The sequence below is a fragment of the Macaca mulatta genome, chromosome 16, assembly GCF_049350105.2.
Source record: "Macaca mulatta isolate MMU2019108-1 chromosome 16, T2T-MMU8v2.0, whole genome shotgun sequence".
In the NCBI taxonomy this organism is placed as follows: Eukaryota; Metazoa; Chordata; class Mammalia; order Primates; family Cercopithecidae; genus Macaca; species Macaca mulatta.
Genome location: NC_133421.1, coordinates 47,138,824 through 47,160,690, shown reverse-complemented (window position 1 = coordinate 47,160,690; position 21,867 = coordinate 47,138,824). Strand labels below are relative to the sequence as shown.

Genomic DNA, 21,867 nt, shown 5'->3' with positions numbered 1-21,867 from the left:
ATTGCCACAAAGAACAGCCTCCGGTACTGAATTTGTTCATTTTCAAATTCAGTACCGGAGCTAAATCCACAACAGTAGGTCACCTCAATAACACTAGTAGTAGATTATTCTGAAATTGTGTATGGAATTATAAATTATAAAGTGTACTTTTTTCCATTCAAGTTGCAACTCAAAAGATGTCTCAGAGAGGGCAGAATCCCCAAAAAGCCTAGGCTATTAGGACACCCACAGATTCCGCTGAACCTACACACTCCCTCTGCTGCAGAGTGCCCAGTAATCAGTGATGCCCCTCCAGCCCACAGGCAGGCCAGTCACCTTTCATTCCACCAGAGAAGCCTCTCCAGTTGGCAAAGACCATCAGAGGCAGCCCTTCCCGGTTGAAGTCCTTGATGGCCTGATACGTCTTAAACGCAGAATCTGGGAACCAAACCTGGCCAGCCTGCTGGATTATCTATTGGGAAAAGTCAAAGAAGACACAATTAACAACACAGCTCCAGGGGGAAATCTCTCCAAAGTGAACAAGATTTTACTTATTTAAAACTGAAAACTAAAAATCAGACCAACAAAAACTACTGTTCATCAGATCATCATGTTTGGAGTAAAAAAGAAGAAAGGATCCTGGATCTTTGACCTTGTTAAATACTATTCTTTTTAAGTCCTGATTATAACAACTCTGTAGTCAAAAGGGAAGAATGCAGTCCTAAGGACCCTTGTTCTAGGTTTCTCAAAAGCTACTTAAAATGGCCCCATTGTGCTACTCGTTAAAGCAAGTCAATTGTACATAGTCTCCCAGTCCTTTCGCCTTTGTGCTTAGTATAGCATTTTCCTGTACTGTAGCTAATCAATAGACACTTGATGTCACACTGCTGAATAGCCTCCTCCCTGGCCTCCCTGACCCCTCACTTTCTGAATGGTGTCAGGATGTGAAAATGTAATCCATCCTTTAAAAAAAAAATGGGACCAGGCACAGTGGCTCATCCCAACACTTTGGGAGGCCAAGGTGGGAGGATCCCTTGAGCACAGGAGGTCAAGGCTGCAGTGAGTCAAAATTACACCACTGCACTCCAGCCTGGGCCACGAACCATGTCTCAAAAAAAAAAAAAAAAAAAAAAAAAAAGGCTGTGGTGTTCGCGCTTTGCGTTAGGGCAAGACTTCACCATTAACTCTAGTTGTAGCTCTTCCATGTGTATACTCAAAGAATCGGGGACCAAAGAGCCTTCAGTATTATCTCAGCTGCCTTTCTGGAAGACCATCTCCCCAACAAAAGTATACTGTTTTCTAGCATCAAGAAGACTACTGTAAAGACTTATTTAATTTTTGAGGCAGAATTTAGCTTCTAGTCCATCTAGACTTATCTTAAAAGTGAGCACATGATGTTCTAAAATCATTCAAGGCTGCTGATGCCCTTCCCTCTAAAACTGATGGTTTGCAATGCTCCTGATGTATCCACAGGCACTGCAAAGAGAAAAACCCTCCAAGCACAGGCTCACAGTGTACTTAAGTAGCCTACCTTGGCTTCAGAATCCAAGTTTGCTGGATCAGCTGGGATACTTAGCTCTACTGTTCGGGTTTCTACAGCAACAACTCCCACAGGTATTCCTCCTAGCCTGATAAAAAATGAGCCACATAAGAACCCAATGTATGTCACCATTATAGCTAGCCATTTGTTTTCCAATTCCACATCAAGACATTGGGGAAAAAACTAGAAACAAACACAGAGAGCAGGGGGAATCTGATTCTTCTACGAGTTAAATGTGAGACGCTATGGATTTGATATTTACTCTCTAAATATGGTGGGAAACCACCCTCAGAATCACTTCTATTCGGAAATGTCCCAACACAAGATCGATTCAAACCAAGGGCTATTCTAGGGGAACCTCTGCATTTAGACTCAACAGCCTAGCACATATACACATCCCTACCTCTGTAGCTGCCAAATGAAACTTCTCAGTTCACTCTAGAGCATCTCCTTGGTGAAGATGGTAGGAAATGGTCTGAAAGGCAGTAGGAATCTGAGACTTTCAGTAACTTTTAATGAGGGCTGACCTTGCTGAAATGGAGTTGTAATTTTCTATGGAATATTAATAATGTGGTTCCAGATAAGATTTGAGGGTACAATGGGTCTTACTATTGGGTGTGTGGATAGGGATATGTAGGCATGTTATGAGAATGATGAAAAATACACGCCAAGAGTAGAGAAGTGGATCAACAAGCCCTTAACTTTCTCCTTTCTTGGAAAAGACCAATGGGACGAGGATAATTTTTAGTAGTAATCCTCGTGAAATCTATATTAGAAGTATACATTTAATCTCAAAGCTATGTTAATTTAAAAAACTGTTTAGGAGCTCAAAGCCTCTGCACCTTATACTCCACTATGACCTCCCAATTTGGTCCTCATAAAGATTTTTTAGGAAAAATCAGAGAGCAAAACAAAGTATAGGGTGAGTCTTTACTCTGGAAAATGTGATTCAGTCTTCATTCTCACTGTTGCATTCCTTGGGGTTGGGGCTGGGATGGGTTATAGTCTCTCATTCCCCACAGCATCTCCATAACAAACTTTTCCATGACGGATGGCCTTTGGTTGTTAAATTGGCTACTGAAAATGGATTCCTGTCATCACAAGAGGCCTGACAAGGGCCTGAGTGGAGACCACCCACCCCCTTGTCACTTGCCTGCACTGAATCAGAATCAAAAGCCCTCTAGACAACCAGACAACGAGCAGGAGGTACACAGGAGGGTTTAGAAATATTTCTGTTCACAATGATTAATAATCCGACTGGAAACTTGTAATTGCAAAAGCCACCCTAAATCGGTAACTTATAACTTATATATTAGGGCCCATGTGACCTAATAAAGAACATCTTTATCCGAGTATTACAGTTATTTATTGAACTTGAAAACAGCTCAGAACAACTTCTGTTTTCTATTATACTTCATATAAATTTTATCAGGCTAGCACATGAAGATGCTACATCTTGTTTTATAGTGTGTCCCTGGACAAGGTGCCATGGAATAATAAAAGACAATTTACAGCCAATAGCACACATATTCCAAACATACATACCAAAGATGAGTTTTGGCAGCACTTACAGTAACAATCCCAGAAGAATACATTTATATTTATTTCTTGAAATGCCATTGCTTTTGAAAGAAGCTAGAGCTCCATTTGTGTTTTATATACTTGTGAGCATGTGTATGTGTTTGGAGTAAGAAGCTCAGAACTCGTCAGATGGAAAGAAAGGAGAAAGTCAGAGTGAGTGCTGCAATAAACAATGGCAGAGCTAACCAAAGCCAAGCTTGACTGATCTTGGTCGCAAAGCAGTCCCTATTCTTCTAATCATAAGTGTAAAGTATTATTCTCTTATTTCCCATGGGAGTATCTTAAAGAACTTAACAAAGGTTTGGCTTTCTGAGACTTAAAATCTGTCATGTTTTTTTCACAGACAGGAAAATTGAAGCAGAATAGATGAGACAAATCTCAAAAAAGTTGGTCTTAGTGTGCCAGGAGGAATCTAACAAGCTGATACAGAAGCTGAGTATCAGGGTTCTCGCTCCAGTGCATCTCCTACTTTCAGCTCCCCAGTGGGAATTTTACCAGGCACAGAGAATACTTCTCACTGGGACTGAGAAGCCTGGGGTGAGATAAAAGACCTGAGACTTTAAAGAAAACAGACAGGTAGGCTCTGGGACATTCAGTCTGAGCTGACTCCAGGCCAGAATCCTATTGAGAGTCACAGAGGAAGACCCTGTCTGTGGGATTTGCCCTCTGATGGATTCTTGTCACAGGCAGCATGGAGGCGTGCTGACCTGCTGTACTGAGAGAACCACAGAGCCTAGAATTATTTTCAAGGCTAGAATCTAAATCTCAACCCAATGTGGCATGTTTGAGAATCTTGAGCAGGTGCCACTTTTCACCAAGATAAGAAAAACGGATTGCCCCCAGAGGAAGGTGAGCTCCAGATGCGGTCTCTCAGCAGCATGTCTCTGCAGTGCAGAAGTAGATTAAGATCAGTCGTGGCAGGTGCTTGTTATAGCTCGTTATAGCAAGCGCTACAGATTATTTTGCGCAGAGCTTGCTGTTGAGTGAAGCACTTCTGAGAATGGGTATTAAAATTTAATAGAAACTTCAATTTCCCACTTGAAAAATATAAGTATTCTGGCAACCTATTTCAGCTTATTTTACTCCTGTTTCAGGTAAACTTCTCTTTTTTTTTTTTGGCAATTCAAATCTGATTATAATCTAATATAGTATATTTGTCACTTAAATAATCTCAGTGCCATGAAGAGCCTCTTTCCAGTTACACAGAAAAGCAGATGAGTCTCTGAATCACTTGTCACCTATTCCTGAACGAAAATTGTCTTTGGGAGAGGGAAAGTCATTGGTGGGCTCTGGCTATTGTAGTTGGGCTTTACGGCTCCTAAAGTGTTTTTCCTGAAACATTATAAAAAGGAAATGTTGTCAAAATTAGCCTTCAGATTAAATGCATCATTGGAGTGACACACAAAATGGCAACTGAGAACCAGCACTCCAATTATTCTGCCTTGGGCATGGCTATAATCCAATATTCTTAGACAGTTCAGACAAAGAGAACATTATTGGTATATATCTACATAGCCATGGCTCTTTCTTTCTTATTTTTAATTGGGAGGAAAAAGAGCTGCCAAAACAAAAGAGCTCTTACCTGGCTCTACCAACCACCACAGTCTGTGCCCAGGGCTGCATAATCTCTGAGAAAGATCCATAGTCAAAAAAGCCACTCAACCATTGACCTTTTTGGGCTACAGAAGGGAAAGAAAGAAAACAGAGAATAAGGACAGTGAATCCATTGACAATGCACTGGAACTGACGAATTTAAGGTGGTTTGGGGGATTATTTTGGGGAGTTTGTTGTTTTTAACCAAATTATAATAGATGGAAGCATTAGGCAGCTGAATGTTCATCTGCCTTCAGACATCATCTTCTATTTCATTTGCTAGTCTGCATAAAAAGAATCATTTATCAGCAAAGCATCATTTATTGTTAAACGGCGGGGTTCAGCTAGCAGAGAGAGATTGCATGTTTTTAAATAAATAACTTGACTTTCTTCAAGACACTACAAATATTTGTCAAAAGGCAGCCAAGTCATTAAAGATATTTTCAAAATGTCTATTTCTATTTTAAAACTTGCCCTACAATTTTGTTTGATTCCACTGACTTTCTTTTTTTTTTTTTTTTTTTTTTTGAGACGGAGTCTCGCTCTGTCACCCAGGCTGGAGTGCAGTGGCCAGATCTCAGCTCACTGCAAGCTCCGCCTCCCGGGTTCCCGCCATTCTCCTGCCTCAGCCTCCCGAGTAGCTGGGACCACAGGCGCCGCCACCTCGCCCGGCTAATTTTTTGTGTTTTTAGTAGAGACGGGGTTTCGCCGTGTTAGCCAGGATGGTCTCAATCTCCTGACCTAGTGATCCGCCCGTCTCGGCCTCCCAAAGTGCTGGGATTACAGGCTTGAGCCACCGCGCCCGGCCTCCACTGACTTTCTTTTAACCAAAGGCTGAAAACAACCAAACAATAAGTATTAATGATCAGATAAGGATCCAAATTTGGAGGGAAAAATAGGAACTCAGTTTCTCTGCTACAAAAGCAACAAGATATATCTACTTTATTAAACAGCTGATAAAGTATAATCTTTCTACAAAAAAGGGCCACATATTCTTGACAGGTAGTAAAAATACAATGGTTAAGATGCACATACTTAATGCCATTAATCTTCCTTGCACATGGAATTTCCTTCACTGGCAAGACCCAAAATTTTCAACCTATTAGTTTAAGAAAAAAACTTTTGTTCCACAGGTATGAATGTTTGACCAAAGCCCCATAAAAGCTTCTGCAAATAAGTGTTTCCTGGTTTGCCCTCTCAGCTCACGGTTTTAGTGATTCTTCTAATTTGAACATGGCCCTCCACCCGCTAAAAACCCAAGTCCAAAACCAATTAAAAGTGGAGATCTGAGCAAGCTAACCTCTGCTGACTTAAACAGGATGGAGAGTGTTTTATCAAGACTAAACTTGTAATTACTGTGTTCTACATTCCTTGCCTCTATGGCCCCAGTGTAAAATGTGATCATCCATTTCAAAATTATCTCTCCATCCGTGAGCCCAAAGCCGATCGTTTAGATTCTGGTCTTGTGTTGGGCGTCAGTTTGAAGAATATCACAGCACTATCTCCTCTGATAAATGACTTTAACTTTTCACCTAGAAGATATCTGCTTTAACTTATCACAGGGAATCATCTGCTTTCTTTAACGCTTCCACTAAATTAAAATCTGAAGTCACTCGATTTGGGAGCGAGTGTTAGCTGCACATAGACAGCAGGATGAATTACTAGGGAGTCAATGAAAAAATATTATCCAAAAAACAGAAAACTTAGTTTATCACAAATTTCATTTTATTCTGTGGATCTCATTAATAATGGCCAGGATAATGCCCACCTACACACACATACTTCTGTTCACCCATGAAAGAAGGGCTCAAATTTTGGTGAAGGTTCTAAACCAAATTTCTACGTTCATCAGAATACTGAATTTTAACTTTATATCCTTGGATCATTTTCTAATTCTCACTTTAATAACAGGGATTTGGAACTACTGAAGTAACTTCAAGATGGAAATGTTTTCTTTGTTTAAAACCCTGCTGCTAGGGGTGGGAGGAGTCACTGACTATTGTAGTTGTGCTTCACAGTCCCCAGAGAGTAGATCCTACCCAGTTCCGATGCAGAACCTTAGAAGCCAGCTAAGATGACTTCCCGTATTTCCCAGGAAAACACTCACTAAGTCTGGTTCCAAATTCTAGAAGTGAAGAGGCTCACTTCATTCCCAGGAAAGTCCTGCATTTTAAGACTGACAGGTGGTCAGGCGTGGTGGCTTATGCCTATAATCCCAGCACTTTGGGAGGTGGGTGGATCGTGAGGTCAAGAGATAGAGACCATCTTGGACAACATGGTGAAACCCTGTCTCTACTAAAATTACAAAAATTAGCTAGGTGTGGTGGCGCACACCTTTAGTCTCAGCTGCTCGGGAGGCTGAAGCAGGAGAATCACTTGAACCTGGGAGGCGGAGGTTGCAGTGAGCTGAGATTGCTCCACTGCACTCCAGCCTGGTGACAAAGCAAGACTCTGTCTCAAAAAAAAAAAAAAAAAAAAAAAGGCTGACACATAATCTTAGGCTCATAGTTCTTATCATAATCATGGTACAAAAAGAAGGGGTAAATAGAAGCGGAGGTTGCAGTGAGCTGATATCACGCCATTGTACTCCAGCCTGGAGGACAAGAGCAAAACTCCATCTCAAAAAAAAAAAAAAAAAGAAAAAGAAACAGCAGGGAAAAGATTAGTATGGTGATTTTCCAGGCTATGTAAGAAAAACTATTTAGTTTTATTAAAATTAACAAGAAAAGGCACTGAAGACAACAGGTAAAGTTATAAATTAAAATAAACACTTCTCTCATGTTTTTATACAATAGAAAGCCTAATGTAGATATTTAGAAAAACAATATAATAGCTATGTAATAGCTATGTGACCTTGTACAAATCACTCAACTTCTCTGATTTTTGTAAAATGGTTATCTCTCGGCCGGACGCCGTGGCTCAAGCCTGTAATCCCAGCACTTTGGGAGGCCGAGACGGGCGGATCACGAGGTCAGGAGATCGAGACCATCCTGGCTAACCCGGTGAAACCCTGTCTCTACTAAAAAAATACAAAAACCTAGCCGGGTGAGATGGCGGGCGCCTGTAGTCCCAGCTACTCGGGAGGCTGAGGCAGGAGAATGGCGTAAACCCGGGAAGCGGAGCTTGCAGTGAGCTGAGATCCAGCCACTGCACTCTAGCCTGGGCCACAGAGCGAGACTCCGTCTCAAAAAAAAAAAAAAAAAAAAAAAAAAAAAAAGGGTTATCTCTCTTTACCTATGAGAGGTTGTAAGTGCAAATAAGATAACATATATGGAAGTGCTTTACAGTCCCACCTGGCTTACAGTGGGTACCTACAAAGGTTTATACGATCTTCCTTATGAAGACCTCTCTTTCAGCAAAATCACAATGACTTTTACACTTAATAAAATACCTTCTGCAATCTCTTCTACTTTTATATATAGCCTTTCTTTGCAATCGTTGCAATAAACATGCAAAAAAGAACAAACACTTCCTCGCATAGTTTGAAAAAATGGTTTCAAAATATAGCAGAGGGATTTGGTGCTCCACAAAAGAACCTCCTGATAAGTGAGGTTTGCTAGAACAGCCAAATGGACTGACAGATGAGAATGTACACAGAGTTACTTCTTTTTCCTGTTTTGTTTCTAAGTTAGGTAAAATCAGCTCCCAAAAAAGCAACAGATTAGATATATCTGGAGGCAGGCCTTATTTTCACTCCATGTATCTATATAATCAAAAGTTCTGGACAATCTCTTCATGAATAAATGAGCTTACAAAGTAGCCTTCTATTAATTACTGAGCAAGTACCAATACCATTACCAATACCATAAGAAAAGAAGGGCACCTGCAGGGTGGCTGCTCAGAGCTTGCTGAGAAAAGTGAAGTCCTATTCTACCCTGAAGGGTCTCAAAGACATTTGCTGCAACGAAACTGATTAATCTCTTTTGGTTATAGGGATTAGATGACTGAAGATTCTAGTCCTATAATTCTATGATTTTATGGCTTATATTGAACTGTTTTAAAGTCTTTGAACCTATTAAGTAATAAATGCTTCAATAACAGAATAAACAGAAGAAATGTATTAGTGACTGCACTACTTGACTCGATGGGTGATTGGGAAATCTCGTTTTATTTGTTTTTCATTTGTTCATGAAGGATTTCCCACCTTTTTCTTCAGAGGGTTGGTTTTCAGGTCTTTCTCATTTCCAGGTACTTAGCTCTGTTTTCTTAGTCACATGCGATTGTTCAGGAATTGGATACTGATTGAAAAAAACACTAAAAGCTTGAGAGTCAGACACCATGGCGTCCTCAGACATATACATACTTGGATGAGGACGGCCTGCTAGCATCCATCGAGGATCATATGGGGCCTTTGTGGGAACAAACTCGATGATTCTGTCTATAGGATCCTTTGAGTTCAGAAGAGGAACTGAACTGTGCACGCTCTAAAAGGAGATTGGAAGAGAAAGAACACAGCAATCAATGAATGACAGCCCTAGACTCCAACTCAGCAACAATAGCTATAGACAAAGATAGCAGGGCCTACATATGGAATTACACCCAATAGTCCCAATCTTCAGCTGGAAGAATCCTACTTATGTGCCAAGGCCCAAGGAACATGTATAGGTCAATAGTCTCATTTAGGAGGCTGGCACAAAGCGGTGTGTTTTGACTCTTGATTTCAGTGTGCCCATGCTTTCTGGGATGCTCCTCTGAGGAATGAATGACTATTACAAAGGAGAAAACCCACAATGAGGAGGAACCTTAATATACTGGGATCTGAGCCTTAGGTAGGCCATGAGGGCTTCCATGGCTGTAAGACATTAGAAAGGGGCCCAACTAATGAAATCCAAAGACATTTTAAAGGTAGAAGGCAAAATATGGCTGTAAGGAAAAGAGAAATCAATAGCTTTTGGAGAAATATTTTATAAAAAATTGCTCCACCGTAAAGACAAGACCTTAAACACAGAGGCAGTGAGCTGTGGCGGAAATGACAGGCTCTGCAGGCCATGTCAGTGCTGGGTAGGAAGGGCTCACCTTGGGCATGTAAGACAGCCAGTGCAGGACAGTGAAAACCCCTTCAAAGTCATCACACACAGTGCAGTGGGTCACCCCATTGTTGTGCATGATCTGGATGCCCCCAAGCTGGTTATTGGAGGTGTACACTTCCCGCCCGAGGACCTAGAGAAATGAGCAAGAGAAAAGACATTTGTCTCTATAGAAATAAAGGCATGGTCTATTTCACAAGTTGCACTAAAATGGGTTCTTTTCTCCACAAAACAGAGATTCCAGTCTCCATGGGTTGTTCTGAGGGACTATCTGAATATTCTTCCTAAAAAGAAAACTTAGAAAACAAAAAATACTTTTAACAATCACATTCATGGTTGCAATTTTAAAACTAGCAAGCCCCTTTCTCTCCACCAGCTGCCACAGATAGGCATAGCATACTTCCACCCTCAGCTGAAACTGCAGTGGTGGGTGAGGCTGAGACCCAGAGGCATAGGCTACCTTATCGCGTGCAAGTCTCTTTGTGCATAGACACAAAAAGGTAACATGCCTGTCTTTCAACAATATTTAGTGACAAGTCTCAGTTACAGCAACTCTGGGGGCTTAGGTTCCTCATTTTTAAAAAGGATTATTTTTTCCTTATATTTGATTTTTATTAGGTTGGTGCAAAAGTAATTGTGGTTTTTGTCATTTCTTTTTTTTTTTTTTTTTGAGACGGAGTCTTGCTCTGTCACCCAGGCTGGAGTGCAGTGGCCGGATCTCAGCTCACTGCAAGCTCCGCCTCCCGGGTTTACGCCATTCTCCTGCCTCAGCCTCCCGAGTAGCTGGGACTACAGGCGCCCGCCACCTCGCCCGGCTAGTTTTTTTTGTATTTTTTAGTAGAGACGGGGTTTCACCGTGTTAGCCAGGATGGTCTCTCGATCTCCTGACCTCGTGATCCGCCCGTCTCGGCCTCCCAAAGTGCTGGGATTACAGGCTTGAGCCACCGCGCCCGGCCGTCATTTCTTTTAATGGCAAAACCGCAATTACTTTTGCACCAACCTAACACTGGCTTCCACGCACAAGCCCTAAAGCTAGCAAAATCTTGAAGCAACTCATGCTACATACATGAACCCCTGAGTTTCAAGTCTTTTCTTTGTGTGCTGGGTGCAGGGCTGTGATTTATACCCAAGCACGCTTCCCCTCCTCCTTCCCTTCCAAGGCTCCAGGGAGTTCAGGGCCTCAATCCCTGGTCTATCCCTGGAGGAGTTTAACCCTTGTAAGGTCAAAGGGCACCTGCAGTTGGAAACCACAAAGTTTCCTTTAAAAAAGAAAAAAAGAGGAAGAAAAGATATTCCTGGACTTGGAAATTGTAGGGTTTCTTTTTCCTTGAAGACTGGTTAATAATTTCTTTCAGGGAAGGAGGTTTTCTGACCCAGCAGATGGAAGCCAGGCAGCCTGATCACTGACTATTGCAAACTGCTGAGTGTGTAGTAATTGCCAGTCATCTAAGGTAGCCCCTGAGAGCTCTAAACAGTTGTAGAGTGCTTACTGTATTTTACCTTTTATTTTTCCTTTCCTCTCCTCCTTTAAAAAATAATGATGATACAAAATTTCTTCCCTACTTGTATTCATTTTCAGTCTCTGGGGAGAATGTAACTAACTAAGGGCCAGCAAAGTCTGCCTGCATATTCCCATTTTGCCCCTTCTTGTTAGGAGCTTTGAGAGGTTCCCCTGCATGCTGGGTCAACACCCCCACTAGGATCCTCCAAAGGTGGAGGAAGTTGGTGACCAAAGTAATAACCTCGGTGTGACCCAATTGGCCTTGGTTCCATTTAACTTCAGCTAGGAAGGGCATAAGATACTTTTCTGAAAGGAATATGGAAAGCAAAATTGCTCTCAGATTACTGCTTTCCTTGATAAGGAAGCGTAGAGAACAAGCCTTTACAGGCAGCCCCATGCTGAGCAACATGCTGGCAGCTCCTTTGAAGGAGCCTCGTGAACAGGGGAGACTGTATCTGACCACTGAGCTCCCATCCGCCTCTCAGTCCGTCTTTAATCTCAGCCCAGGCACTGTGGCTCTTTTCTCATTCTCCTGCTGTCTCTTTCCATTTGCCCTCTCTCTGACTGATACACTGATCTCTCGGTCACTCGGCTTTCTGCTCCGCTGAGTCCATATTACTAATAACACCTCCGCCACGGCCAGTTTACCTCATGAAGGCAGGAGCACATCATTACAAAATAAACTCATAACTTTGACATTCTAGCAAATACACACCGTTTGTTATTTTTATGGCTTTAGTCTAACAGGCAGAGGGCATTACATACCTGTTTCATTTATATCTTTAAATGTGTGCACACATGCACACTCACACATGCATCAGGAAACAAAACAGAACAAAAAATCCAAACCAAAGCAAATATCCAAAGCAGTCCGTTGATGCAGGAGCCTGGTAAAGGCAGAAACCCTGTCACTTAAGGAGGCCACGCTCTGATCTGGCTCTGGTTTTATGGTCGTCATAAACCCGATGGTCCACAACTGGTCCTTCTGGGACAGACTGCCTCTCGGCTAGAAGTCATTCAGTGTGATCAGCAGTATTTTTAATTATTAAAATAAAACAGGAAAGGGGGAAAAGGAATAAAAAAGGAGACACTGTGCTGACCCTGAAAACATGATATTCACAATTAGGTCAGGAGCCAAGTACTCCTTGTTGCCCAGAAGAGAAAGTTGGGGCTATTTTCTACTCAGAAACACTATTTTCTTCCTATCTCTAATACCTGATAATGTCCAACCACTTAGAATCTTACACATCTCCAAAATTAATAATGGATCAATGAAGAACTACACTTAGAAAAAGGGACTGCCCAGCTGTTTAAACACACTTTCTTCTGATGTCTTTGCCTTCTCATTTAAAAGTGATCCTCTGCCACTTATCCATTCTACCCCATATTTTTACAAAATAATGGGAAGCAAACTTGGTAGGCTCAGTAACGGAGTACTCCTCCCTTTACAAGCTAAATTAAAACTTGGGTTCTGATGCTTTGGCATTGTTCTGAAAAGGCAGCAGTATTTCTACATCTCTCCTTTCCTATGTTTAGAAGAAACCTAACCAGGGCTTAACATAACCAGGAACATTATTTCTGAGCTAAAGAAGTGTTTGTCATGTGAGAACATTCATTTAATTTGGAAATTAAGGAGAAAAATTACAGAATAGACTAAGAGTATCCCAATATCACTCTCTGACTAGCCTTAGTTTGGGAGATGGGGTGTAGGGTAGGGATGGGCACAGAAATGAAACTGCTCCACTAATCACAAACAAATGCTAACAATCATGACTACTTAACAATCGGTGAAGAGAAAGCAGTACCCTCCAGTTCATCTTCAATGACCACGTGTTTGGAGTATGCACCAGTAGAATGAGGGTGCACACAATAGCTCCTGATTTATAGGGGTCGTTGCTGACTCAAGTGGTTTTAATGATTTTAGAATCCTTCACAACAAAAGCTCCAACCAAGGAAGCAGAATCTGGGTTAGGATAAAATCCATTCTGCCTAACTCTGAAATGATCATGCTATAACAGTTACACAAACCGTCATCGGTATCTAGGAAGATGAACAGAACCCACACAGACAGAACCGTTGTTTTCTTCCTCAAGGTTGCCCTACTGACCTTCTACAGAAAAACTCAGGGTCAACAGCTCTCATCAACGTATTTTCACAAAGTAGGTGAGCTGCGTTCAACACTCTTTTAAACTTTGACCTACGCATTTCTTGCTGTGTTTCAGTTCCCAAATACATTCCTCTTACATTTCTACTGTATGATACAAACTTTTAATTTATCTGTCCAGCAAGCAGCAATAATCATTTAAACACAGGAGCGAGTCAAACAGAGGTGATTCTCCTGAGGCCTCACTTTGTTGCCCTCCAGATCTAAGTGGAGAAGCAGTACCATGCAATATTAGGAATAGGCTCCACCTCCAGGTCCTCTGCTGAAGAGTGCCATGCTGACAGAACTGAACAAGGGCTGAATCTGAGAGGAAAGAGGATCTTGACTCATTCTCAATACAAACTTAAGCCTCATCCAGCACTTCATTCATTGCAGCCGGCGGACCTAAGAATTAAGGGCACCACATAAAAGCCGGTGATTAGCAGAGACACAATTGTTAAAGGCTCCACCAAAGATGCTACGTAGCCTTTAGAAACGTTGAGATACATAAGAAGTACAAATGAATGCAGTCATATATCCATGCTCAGGCCTCTGCTGCTGCTGCTGCTGCTGCTTATCTAGAGACACCGCAGACAGCTCAGGTTTACCACAGCTGACAGGCAATGAAAACAGCCTAATATACCGCCTGCTGTCTCCCTTAAAGCCCTTTTTGGAGATCAAGATAAACACGTTCTTCCTTTCCCCCATGCTCCAGACGTTTGACTGAAGTGGCAGAGCATTGTGAGGTTTTGTGCAAATGAAATCACTATGTAATACTGAATGAGTGCAGTATTTACTTGTCAGGATATTTGTCAGCACAGGCGTTAAGATTTCCAAGTTTCCCAGATGCAACTTAGCTCAATTTTTAAAAAATTGCCTTTGTCCTGACATACACATTATGTTGGGGACCCTTAGACTTATAGGCAAATATTTGCAATCATGTGCTGAAGATGTGAAAAATTATGATGCATATCAATGATGGAATAAAAAATGAAATCTATTCCTTCTCTCCCCCTTTTGTTCAGTCTTTTCCCCCATTTTAAACAATCTTTGGTGGGTCAGGACATCTTCTATTTAAGGAAGCAGGGAATACAAAATTCCTCCTGCATCTAAGAATTAGGCTACAGAAGCTGAGTCCTCGCTGCAATCCTCCTTCTTATTAGGACATTTCCATTCTCAAAAGGATTTGAGGAGGGGTACTGTAAATTTACTGAGTAATTGTCATCACTGGACTTCATCCATGATTCTAGATATTAAAGTCACTCTGGGATCTGTCAGGTTATTGATAAAAGTTGGCTAAAGCTGAAAGAGAACAGATATGAAAAAGAATAAGCAGGAGTAGGAGAAAAGTGGTAAAATAGGAACAAAAGAAAGAAGGAAGGATGAGAGAGAGGAAAAGGGAGGAGGAGAGAAAAAAGGAGAAGAAAAAAATGCAATAGCTTATCTACTTAGTGCAGCTAATATCCTCCTCCCTGACCTGAGAGGACTACATTTTAAAAATCTGACAAGTAATTCAATCTCCAATTAACAATTTTAAGTGGTGCTGCACATATCACCATGTAAATGTTTCTTCAGGAATATATCCAAGGATGAATGGAATTAAATCTCTAGGGAGATGGAATCAGGACCTAGGTGACCACCAAGATTATTTGGGGGTTGCAAAATACAGTTTCTTAATACATAGGCACAGGGTTATAATTTTTCCCCACCTTTATTGCCACTACTGTCACTGGCAAACTGGAGTGCTGGCTGGTAGGTCCTAGGCTAGGGTTGGGGTAGAGAAGGGGCTCAGTGACATACTGTGGGCAGAGGAGAGAAAAGCCTCTGACATGAGCCACAGTTGGATTCAAGACCATCTGCTATAAGACCAAAAATCTCTCTATAAGCAGCAAATTATGAAGTGATCAGGTATGCTGAAGTATAAACTGGGGCAAAGGGATGGTGCTGTCAGTGGAAGGAAAAGAAACAGCCAAAAAAAAAGGCTGAATATAGGTCAGAAATAACACTGGAAGACATCTCTTTACTGAAGTGCAGGGCTCACTGGAGAACAGAGGAATGAATTAGACAGCACAAAGACAATAAGGATTTGAAGGTGGAGTGGGTAAGGAACAGAGACTCATTTGTAATGTAAAAAGATAGAGAGCAGCCACACAATAGTTTGCTTGCTAATGTATGAGAAGAAGCACAGGCTTGGGACTTGAGATTTCTGACGATAAATTCTTTTTTATTTTGTAGAGACAAAGTCTTGCTATGTTGTCTAGGCTGGTCTCGAAGACCTGGCCTCAAGCAATCCTCTCACCTCAGTCTCCCAAAGTGTTGGGACTACAGACATAAGCCACCTTGCCCAGCCAATTTGTAAACATTTTAAATAAAGTCTGGTTTATTGAAGTATAATTTTCATATAGCAAAACTGTCCATCATAAGGTATACAAGTCTGTGAATTTTAATACACATAGTCATATAACCACCACAATAATCAAGATAGAGAGCATTTTCATCATCCCAAAGTCTCCTCATGTTCCCTTGTAATCAGTCCCCTCCCTCCACCCCTAACAACCATTGATCTTTTTGTTCCAATAGTTTTACTTTTTCTAGAATGTTACATAAATGGAGTCATACAGTATATAGCCTTTTGAATCTAGCTTCTTTCAGTTAGCATATTGCATCTGAGCCTCATGCATGCTGATGCAGGTATCAGTAGTTTATTTTTATTCCTGAGTAGTATTCCATTTTATAGAAGTACCACAACTTGGTCACCCATTTGCCTGTTGGTGTACATTTGGGCTGTTTTCACTTTTGGAGGATTATAAATAATGCTGCTGTAGACATTTGTGCACAGCTTTTAAAAAAAGCCCAACCTTTTTCAAAGTGGCTGTGCCATTTTGCATTCCCACCAACAATTTATGAGAGTTCCAGCTGTCCTGAATCCTCATCAACACTTGGTATTTGTCAAACATTAAAAAAACAAACATTTAGGCTGGGCACAGTGGCTCACACCTGTAATCCCAGCACTTTGGGAGGCCTAGGCAGGCGGATCATGAGGTAGGGAGATTGAGACCATCCTGGATAACACAGTGAAATCCCATTTCTACTAAAAACACACAAAATTAGCCGGGGCATGGTGGCACGTGCCTGTAGTCCCAGCTACTTGGGAGGCTAAGGCAGGAGAATCACTTGAACCCAGGAGATGGACGTTGCAGTGAGCCGAGATCGCACCACTGTACTCCAGCCTGGGCGGCAGAGCAAGACTCCGTCTCAAAAAAACAAAAACAAAAACAAAAAACAAAAAACAAAACCATTTAGTGGTGTCAAGCTATGGTTTAATTTTCATTTCCCTAATGACTAATGATAAGCATCTTTTCATGTGCTTATTTACCATCCTTATATTTGCTTTGGTGAAATGTCTGTTCAAATTTCTTGCCCATGTTTTTAATTACTGGGTTGTTTTCTTATTGAGTTTGAGAATTCTTTATATATTCTGGATACCAGTCTTTTATCAGATTATGTATTTTCTAAAGATGGAAAACTTTTTTAAAAATCCCTGTTTGTCAGTCGCCTTCTACTGGTTTTACTGAATAGGCTGTGACTGACTGCATTGGCCAGGTCCCAAGAGTCTAGTGTTTGCAGGGCCTGGCTCTTAGGGGAGTAGCACTGACTTGCTATCGCTGTGGCCTTTTGGTTCGTGTTTTCTCATTGACATCTGGTGGGCAGCAATTTTATTTTTTCCTTTAGAACACATGAAAAGCCTATTATTGTCTTTTAGCTAAATTTCAGCTCCATGAAACCAGGAATCATCTTTGTATTGCCACAGCATAAGAACAGCTTTATACCTAACAGGCATGCAATAAATGCATGTGATCTACCACAGTTCTATGCATTCTATAAAAACTCAACTGATTAGTATGTTCAGCAAGTTAAACTACTGTAAGCAAAATAAGTCTTTCATATTAGTGTTATAATGTGTAGTGGCTTTCTGAAGCAAAAGGAGTGGTTCAATTTTCCTACCTTTTTAGTTTTCCCCAATGTAGATGCTCTCTTCCCTCCCTCCCCCTGTCAAAATTCTTTATATGGGTTAAAATTAAACTAGTAATTCTAAGTACTATAAAGCCATATTATGTTAGGAGTGCTCTTCTGAGCTGCATAAATCTGCTTTATCTATTGAGAAAGGCATATTTTACCAATGGGTCAGGTAGAAAATGAAGATACTCAAAAGTTGATTACATGTTCCAATGGTCTTGACTTCTCATATTTGCATCTTAAGCTGTTGGTTAAATTTGGGTGAGTTCTTTTCCTTACCAACACTGATTTGTCAATTTCTTAGATGTGCATACTATTTTAAAAGGCTTAAACCCCAGACACTGAGACATTAAATTTAGGAACCGGTCAAAAATCAGCCAGAAAATCTTGAAGCCCAGGCATGGTAATCTGTAGTTCAATCTAAAAAGCTCTTTAAGCTTCTCCTTTCATAATTCAACACTCCTGACTATGTACATTAGCTGATTAGACTGTGTGATGATGGTCAATCTGAATGAGAAGGGACATAGCTAGATTTGGATCCATGCACAGGGAACATTCCCTAGAATGATGAACAGCTAGGAGTCAGGTTTCTAAACAGTCTCATTTCCGCTTCTTTATCATATTCACAGACCAGTCTGTGCACAGCCAGAGCCCAGCTCTGTCTTCTTTCTAGAAAAGACTGGAGTCCTTGCATTTCTAATCTACCAACATGTGCGGTTCTTGCACTTTTAATTTATGAGTGTTTAGGGGGGACCTCTCTGACTTTGGAACATATTGGCTCGGTCTAATGCTTGGAGATTATTAAACTTGGAGCTATGCTCCACTATCAAGTCTACAGATCTTTTATTTAGAAGATATGGTGCTCTAAATGCACAAAGAGCTCCCTGTCACCTTCACATTAAAGCCCCTAGTGCCTGGTAAATGGAATTATATAGCTGTCATCTCCTTTCCCCAAAGTTTTAAGAGTACAATGGGCTCATTTTTTCACACTCCATCCCAGCTTCAGAACTAAGAGACCTACTTTGTATTGATTTAAGGTCTCAGAAATAAATAAACCTGCTTCACCACTGTGATTCACAACAAATTCATGATACACTATTGCATGATATATTTCAAGCTCTTGCTCTGGCTCTCTTTTTCCTCTGGTGAGTGATGGGGGAGGTGGGAGGTGGTAGGGAGCTGCAAAGCTGACAGCCTGATGGTTATTGGAGATGGTTGCTGACTGCAAATCCAAGAATAGACACTGTTGGAGGAGTATGGGATTTTTTTTTAAAACTAGGGGGCAGGGGTGAGAAGCTAATTTACTTGGGCTTCAGGCTGGGGTTGGAGGAAAAGAAAGGTTGAAGAGAGGAGAGGGGCTGACAGAGGAGCAAAGCTTCAAGTGAGCACTGATCTGCAAAGACAAAGCTATGAATACATGTAGAAAGAGAGAAAGGTGAACAAAATTCAACATATGAAGGTGTAACACACCACTGAATAGAAAATGAAGAAGACGAAGAAACCAATCTGTCAAAGGAACCGTGTGTACAGAGCTAAGTGGGCCCTTAGCTTGAGTTCAGGGACGATGTTTTATTAGAGACAGAGTGCAGAGACCCTACATGCCACCCAAAGTGTGAGGTAGAGGCATTTCTTCATTCTAATACTCAGGACACATCAGAACCCTGGAGGTGGAAATGGACAATGGATATAGGGTAGAGATATAATGAAGGTCCACATGGATGAAGTGAGCCAGAGACTGTTCACTGAAGCAAGAGGGTACTACATTCTAGCAGTTTAGCTTGTGTTTGTGTACCCTTAGGGTTTGAGTACCTACGTCTACATCACCTTTACTGATTCCACCAAACCTTGGACCCAATGAGTTTTAGCTGGTATCTACAAATACAGCAGTCAAAAAGAACTATCCTCCAACCTTCTATCAGGATCTTGACTTTCAACAAGGCAGGGGAGGAGAAAGCAGGAGATAATCAGGCTCCGAAGGTACTGCATGACACTGCAGGAGACCCCTAAGGTTCTAAGGAGTACTTTCAAGTGGAATTAAGTTTTAACTGTTTCCCTTGTTTCTTCTACTTATTTCACATTTTTGACTGGCAAAGTTATTTATGAATCCAATTTCTTTTCTATGTTGGAATAGCATTTTCATCTTCACTACATTTGTTCTTGAGACAAGACCAGACTCTGAACACAAAAGTACATGAGAAAGATTTTGGTTCCATTCAATTTCCAGTTGGTCATATAAAACTGGGCATTTCTTTGTTAAATTTGAACTCTACCTTTAAAGAGTGATCTGTCTCTGTGTACAGGGAAACAGACTTTAGCCAAATAGAAAAAAGAACTCACAGATGAATACATAGATGAATGGGATTGGTTCCAAAAGTACTGAGCTCCCATTCAGCTGAATTTTTCACACATAATTGGGTGAATATTTAGCAATGGTGTCACAGAGGAAACTCAAGCAACAATTGTGTGGTTGAACTTTTGAGGATCCTCCCACTCTCAAGATTTATAATTCTACAGACACTCGTGATTGTAAACAACATATAGTGTTTACTTTTCTGTGATCTGGACAAGAAACAAAATTTAAAAACTTTTAAATCATTATGCTCTCCAACTTCCATTCCTGGTCGCATGAGTATGTAATAATTTTACATATCACTAATATGTAATTTAATACATAATACTCTAATATGCAATAACTTTTAAAATTCCCCACTCCCTATCTATTCACTCCCCAGCCTAAAACAGTTCCCTGGCTACAGATCAATATGCATCTTTATAACATCACAGAATACTAGACATTGAAGAGAATTTAAGATTAAGAGACCCTCCAGTCTTCTACTTAAAAAAAAAACAACAAAAAACAGGCTTAATTCATTTTATTTGTCTTATGTAAAAACTGTGTTGTAGCCACAGTTGGAGCCTGGGTCCCCTGCATGGAGACTCTGGTGTGGGTCTTTATGAGGTGGTCAGCAAATTCCTGACAGGAAGACTTGATGAATACAGTCCCCTTCCAGAGGTTAGGGGTCAGGTAGCTGTAGGTTTTAGAGATGGCATCAAAGGTGACCTTGGGAAAGTTCCCTAGGGTGGCAGTGTAGCCCCTGGCTGAGGTGTAGCAGTCATCAATACCAGCCATCATTGGCAGCTTCTTGGGCACCAGGGCCGAGACAATGCCAGTGTCCTGGGCGCGAGGATGAGGCGCACCAGCACAGAGCCACAGCCACCTGTCACCTTGCAAGGGATGGTGTGGGGCTTCTTCTCCCAGTAGCCTCTGTGCATGGGGACAATGAAGAGCTTGGCCAGGATGATGGCCCCATGGATGGCAGTGGCCACCTCCTTGGAGTACTTAACACCCAGACCAATATGGCCATTGTAGTCCCTGATGGCAACAAACATCTTGAACCTGGTGCGCTGGCAAGCGTGGGTTTGCTTCTGCACTGGCATAATCTTTAAAACCTCATCCTTGAGAGAGGCCCCCAGGAAAAAGTCAATGATCTCAGACTCCTTGATGGGCAGGGAGAAGAGATAGATCTCCTCCAGGGACTTGATCTTCATGTCCTTGACCAGGCAGCCCAACTTGGTCACAGGCATCCATTCCTTGTCCTGGGCCTTGCCTCCATGAGCTCTGTGGGGGCCAGGCCCTGTTCACAGACACAGTCCCAGCCCTGGATGCCACTGCCAAAGGTTCCACGGTTCCCCATCTCAGGCACCCCCATACCTGGCCAATTTTTTAATTATTTTGTAGAGGGGGTCTTGCTTCTTGCTATATTGCCCAGGCTGGTCTTGAACTCCTGGCCTTAAGCCATCCTCCTTTCTTGGCCTCCCAAAGTGCTGGTATTACAGGATTACCACACCAACCAGATTTTCTACTTTAAAATGGGAAATGTATTATGCCTTCCATTTCACAAAGAGGAAACTAACATCTAAATAGATTAAAGCCCAAAGTTGCTTACCTAGTAAATGGCAGGGAGAATAATGATCAAAAGTTTTTGTTGTTGTTGTTTGTTTGTTTTTTTCTGAGATGGAGTTTTGCTGTTTTTGCCCAGGCTGGAGTGCAATGGTGCAATCTTGGCTCACTGCCACCTCTGCCTCCCAGATTCAAGTGATTCTCCTGCCTTAGCCTCCCGAGTAGCTGGGATTACAGGTGTGTGCCACCATGCCTGGCTAATTTTGTATTTTTAGTAGAGACAGGGTTTCACCATGTTGGCCAGGCTGGTCTCATACCACTGACCTCAGGTGATCCGTCTGCCTCTGTCTCCCAAAGTGCTGGGATTACAGGCATGAGCCACCATGCCTGGCAGTTTTTTTTTTTTTTTTTTTTAATCTAAAGGTTCTGTAACTTCAGAAAGTTTGAGCACATTCATAATAGGTTGTCAAACATGATAATTCCTGAGTCTGCATTCAATGCCCCAAACAGGATCTCAGAGCTTTCACTGTATCCAGAAGCTCTGGACTGGTACTTGCTGTAGGGTCTCCCAAATTCTTAGACTCT

At 41.5% G+C, this 21,867-nt stretch overlaps 1 protein-coding gene and 1 long non-coding RNA gene across 12 annotated transcripts in view; one reads left to right on the top strand and one right to left on the bottom strand.

Annotated features, from left to right (window-relative positions):
• The window catches only part of LOC106994023 (uncharacterized), a 55,444-nt gene extending 52,575 nt beyond the window's left edge, over nucleotides 1-2,869 (top strand). Inside the window, exon 4 of one of the 3 annotated variants that reach the window (XR_013406330.1) lies at nucleotides 296-2,869. This is a non-coding gene — a long non-coding RNA (uncharacterized LOC106994023). The remainder of the gene's footprint in view (nucleotides 1-295) is intronic. The other 2 variants (XR_001440415.3, XR_013406329.1) reach the window with 2 other exon arrangements.
• ACACA (acetyl-CoA carboxylase alpha) overlaps nucleotides 1-21,867 on the bottom strand; it is a 330,020-nt gene that overhangs the window by 34,845 nt on the left and 273,308 nt on the right. For all 9 annotated transcript variants that reach the window (XM_077969319.1, NM_001266778.1, XM_077969318.1 and 6 more), the window contains 5 exon segments: nucleotides 9,710-9,853; nucleotides 8,997-9,117; nucleotides 4,683-4,779; nucleotides 1,511-1,607; nucleotides 316-451 (listed from right to left, as the gene is read on the bottom strand). In XM_077969319.1, coding sequence (XP_077825445.1) covers nucleotides 316-451; nucleotides 1,511-1,607; nucleotides 4,683-4,779; nucleotides 8,997-9,117; nucleotides 9,710-9,853 — 595 coding nt within the window.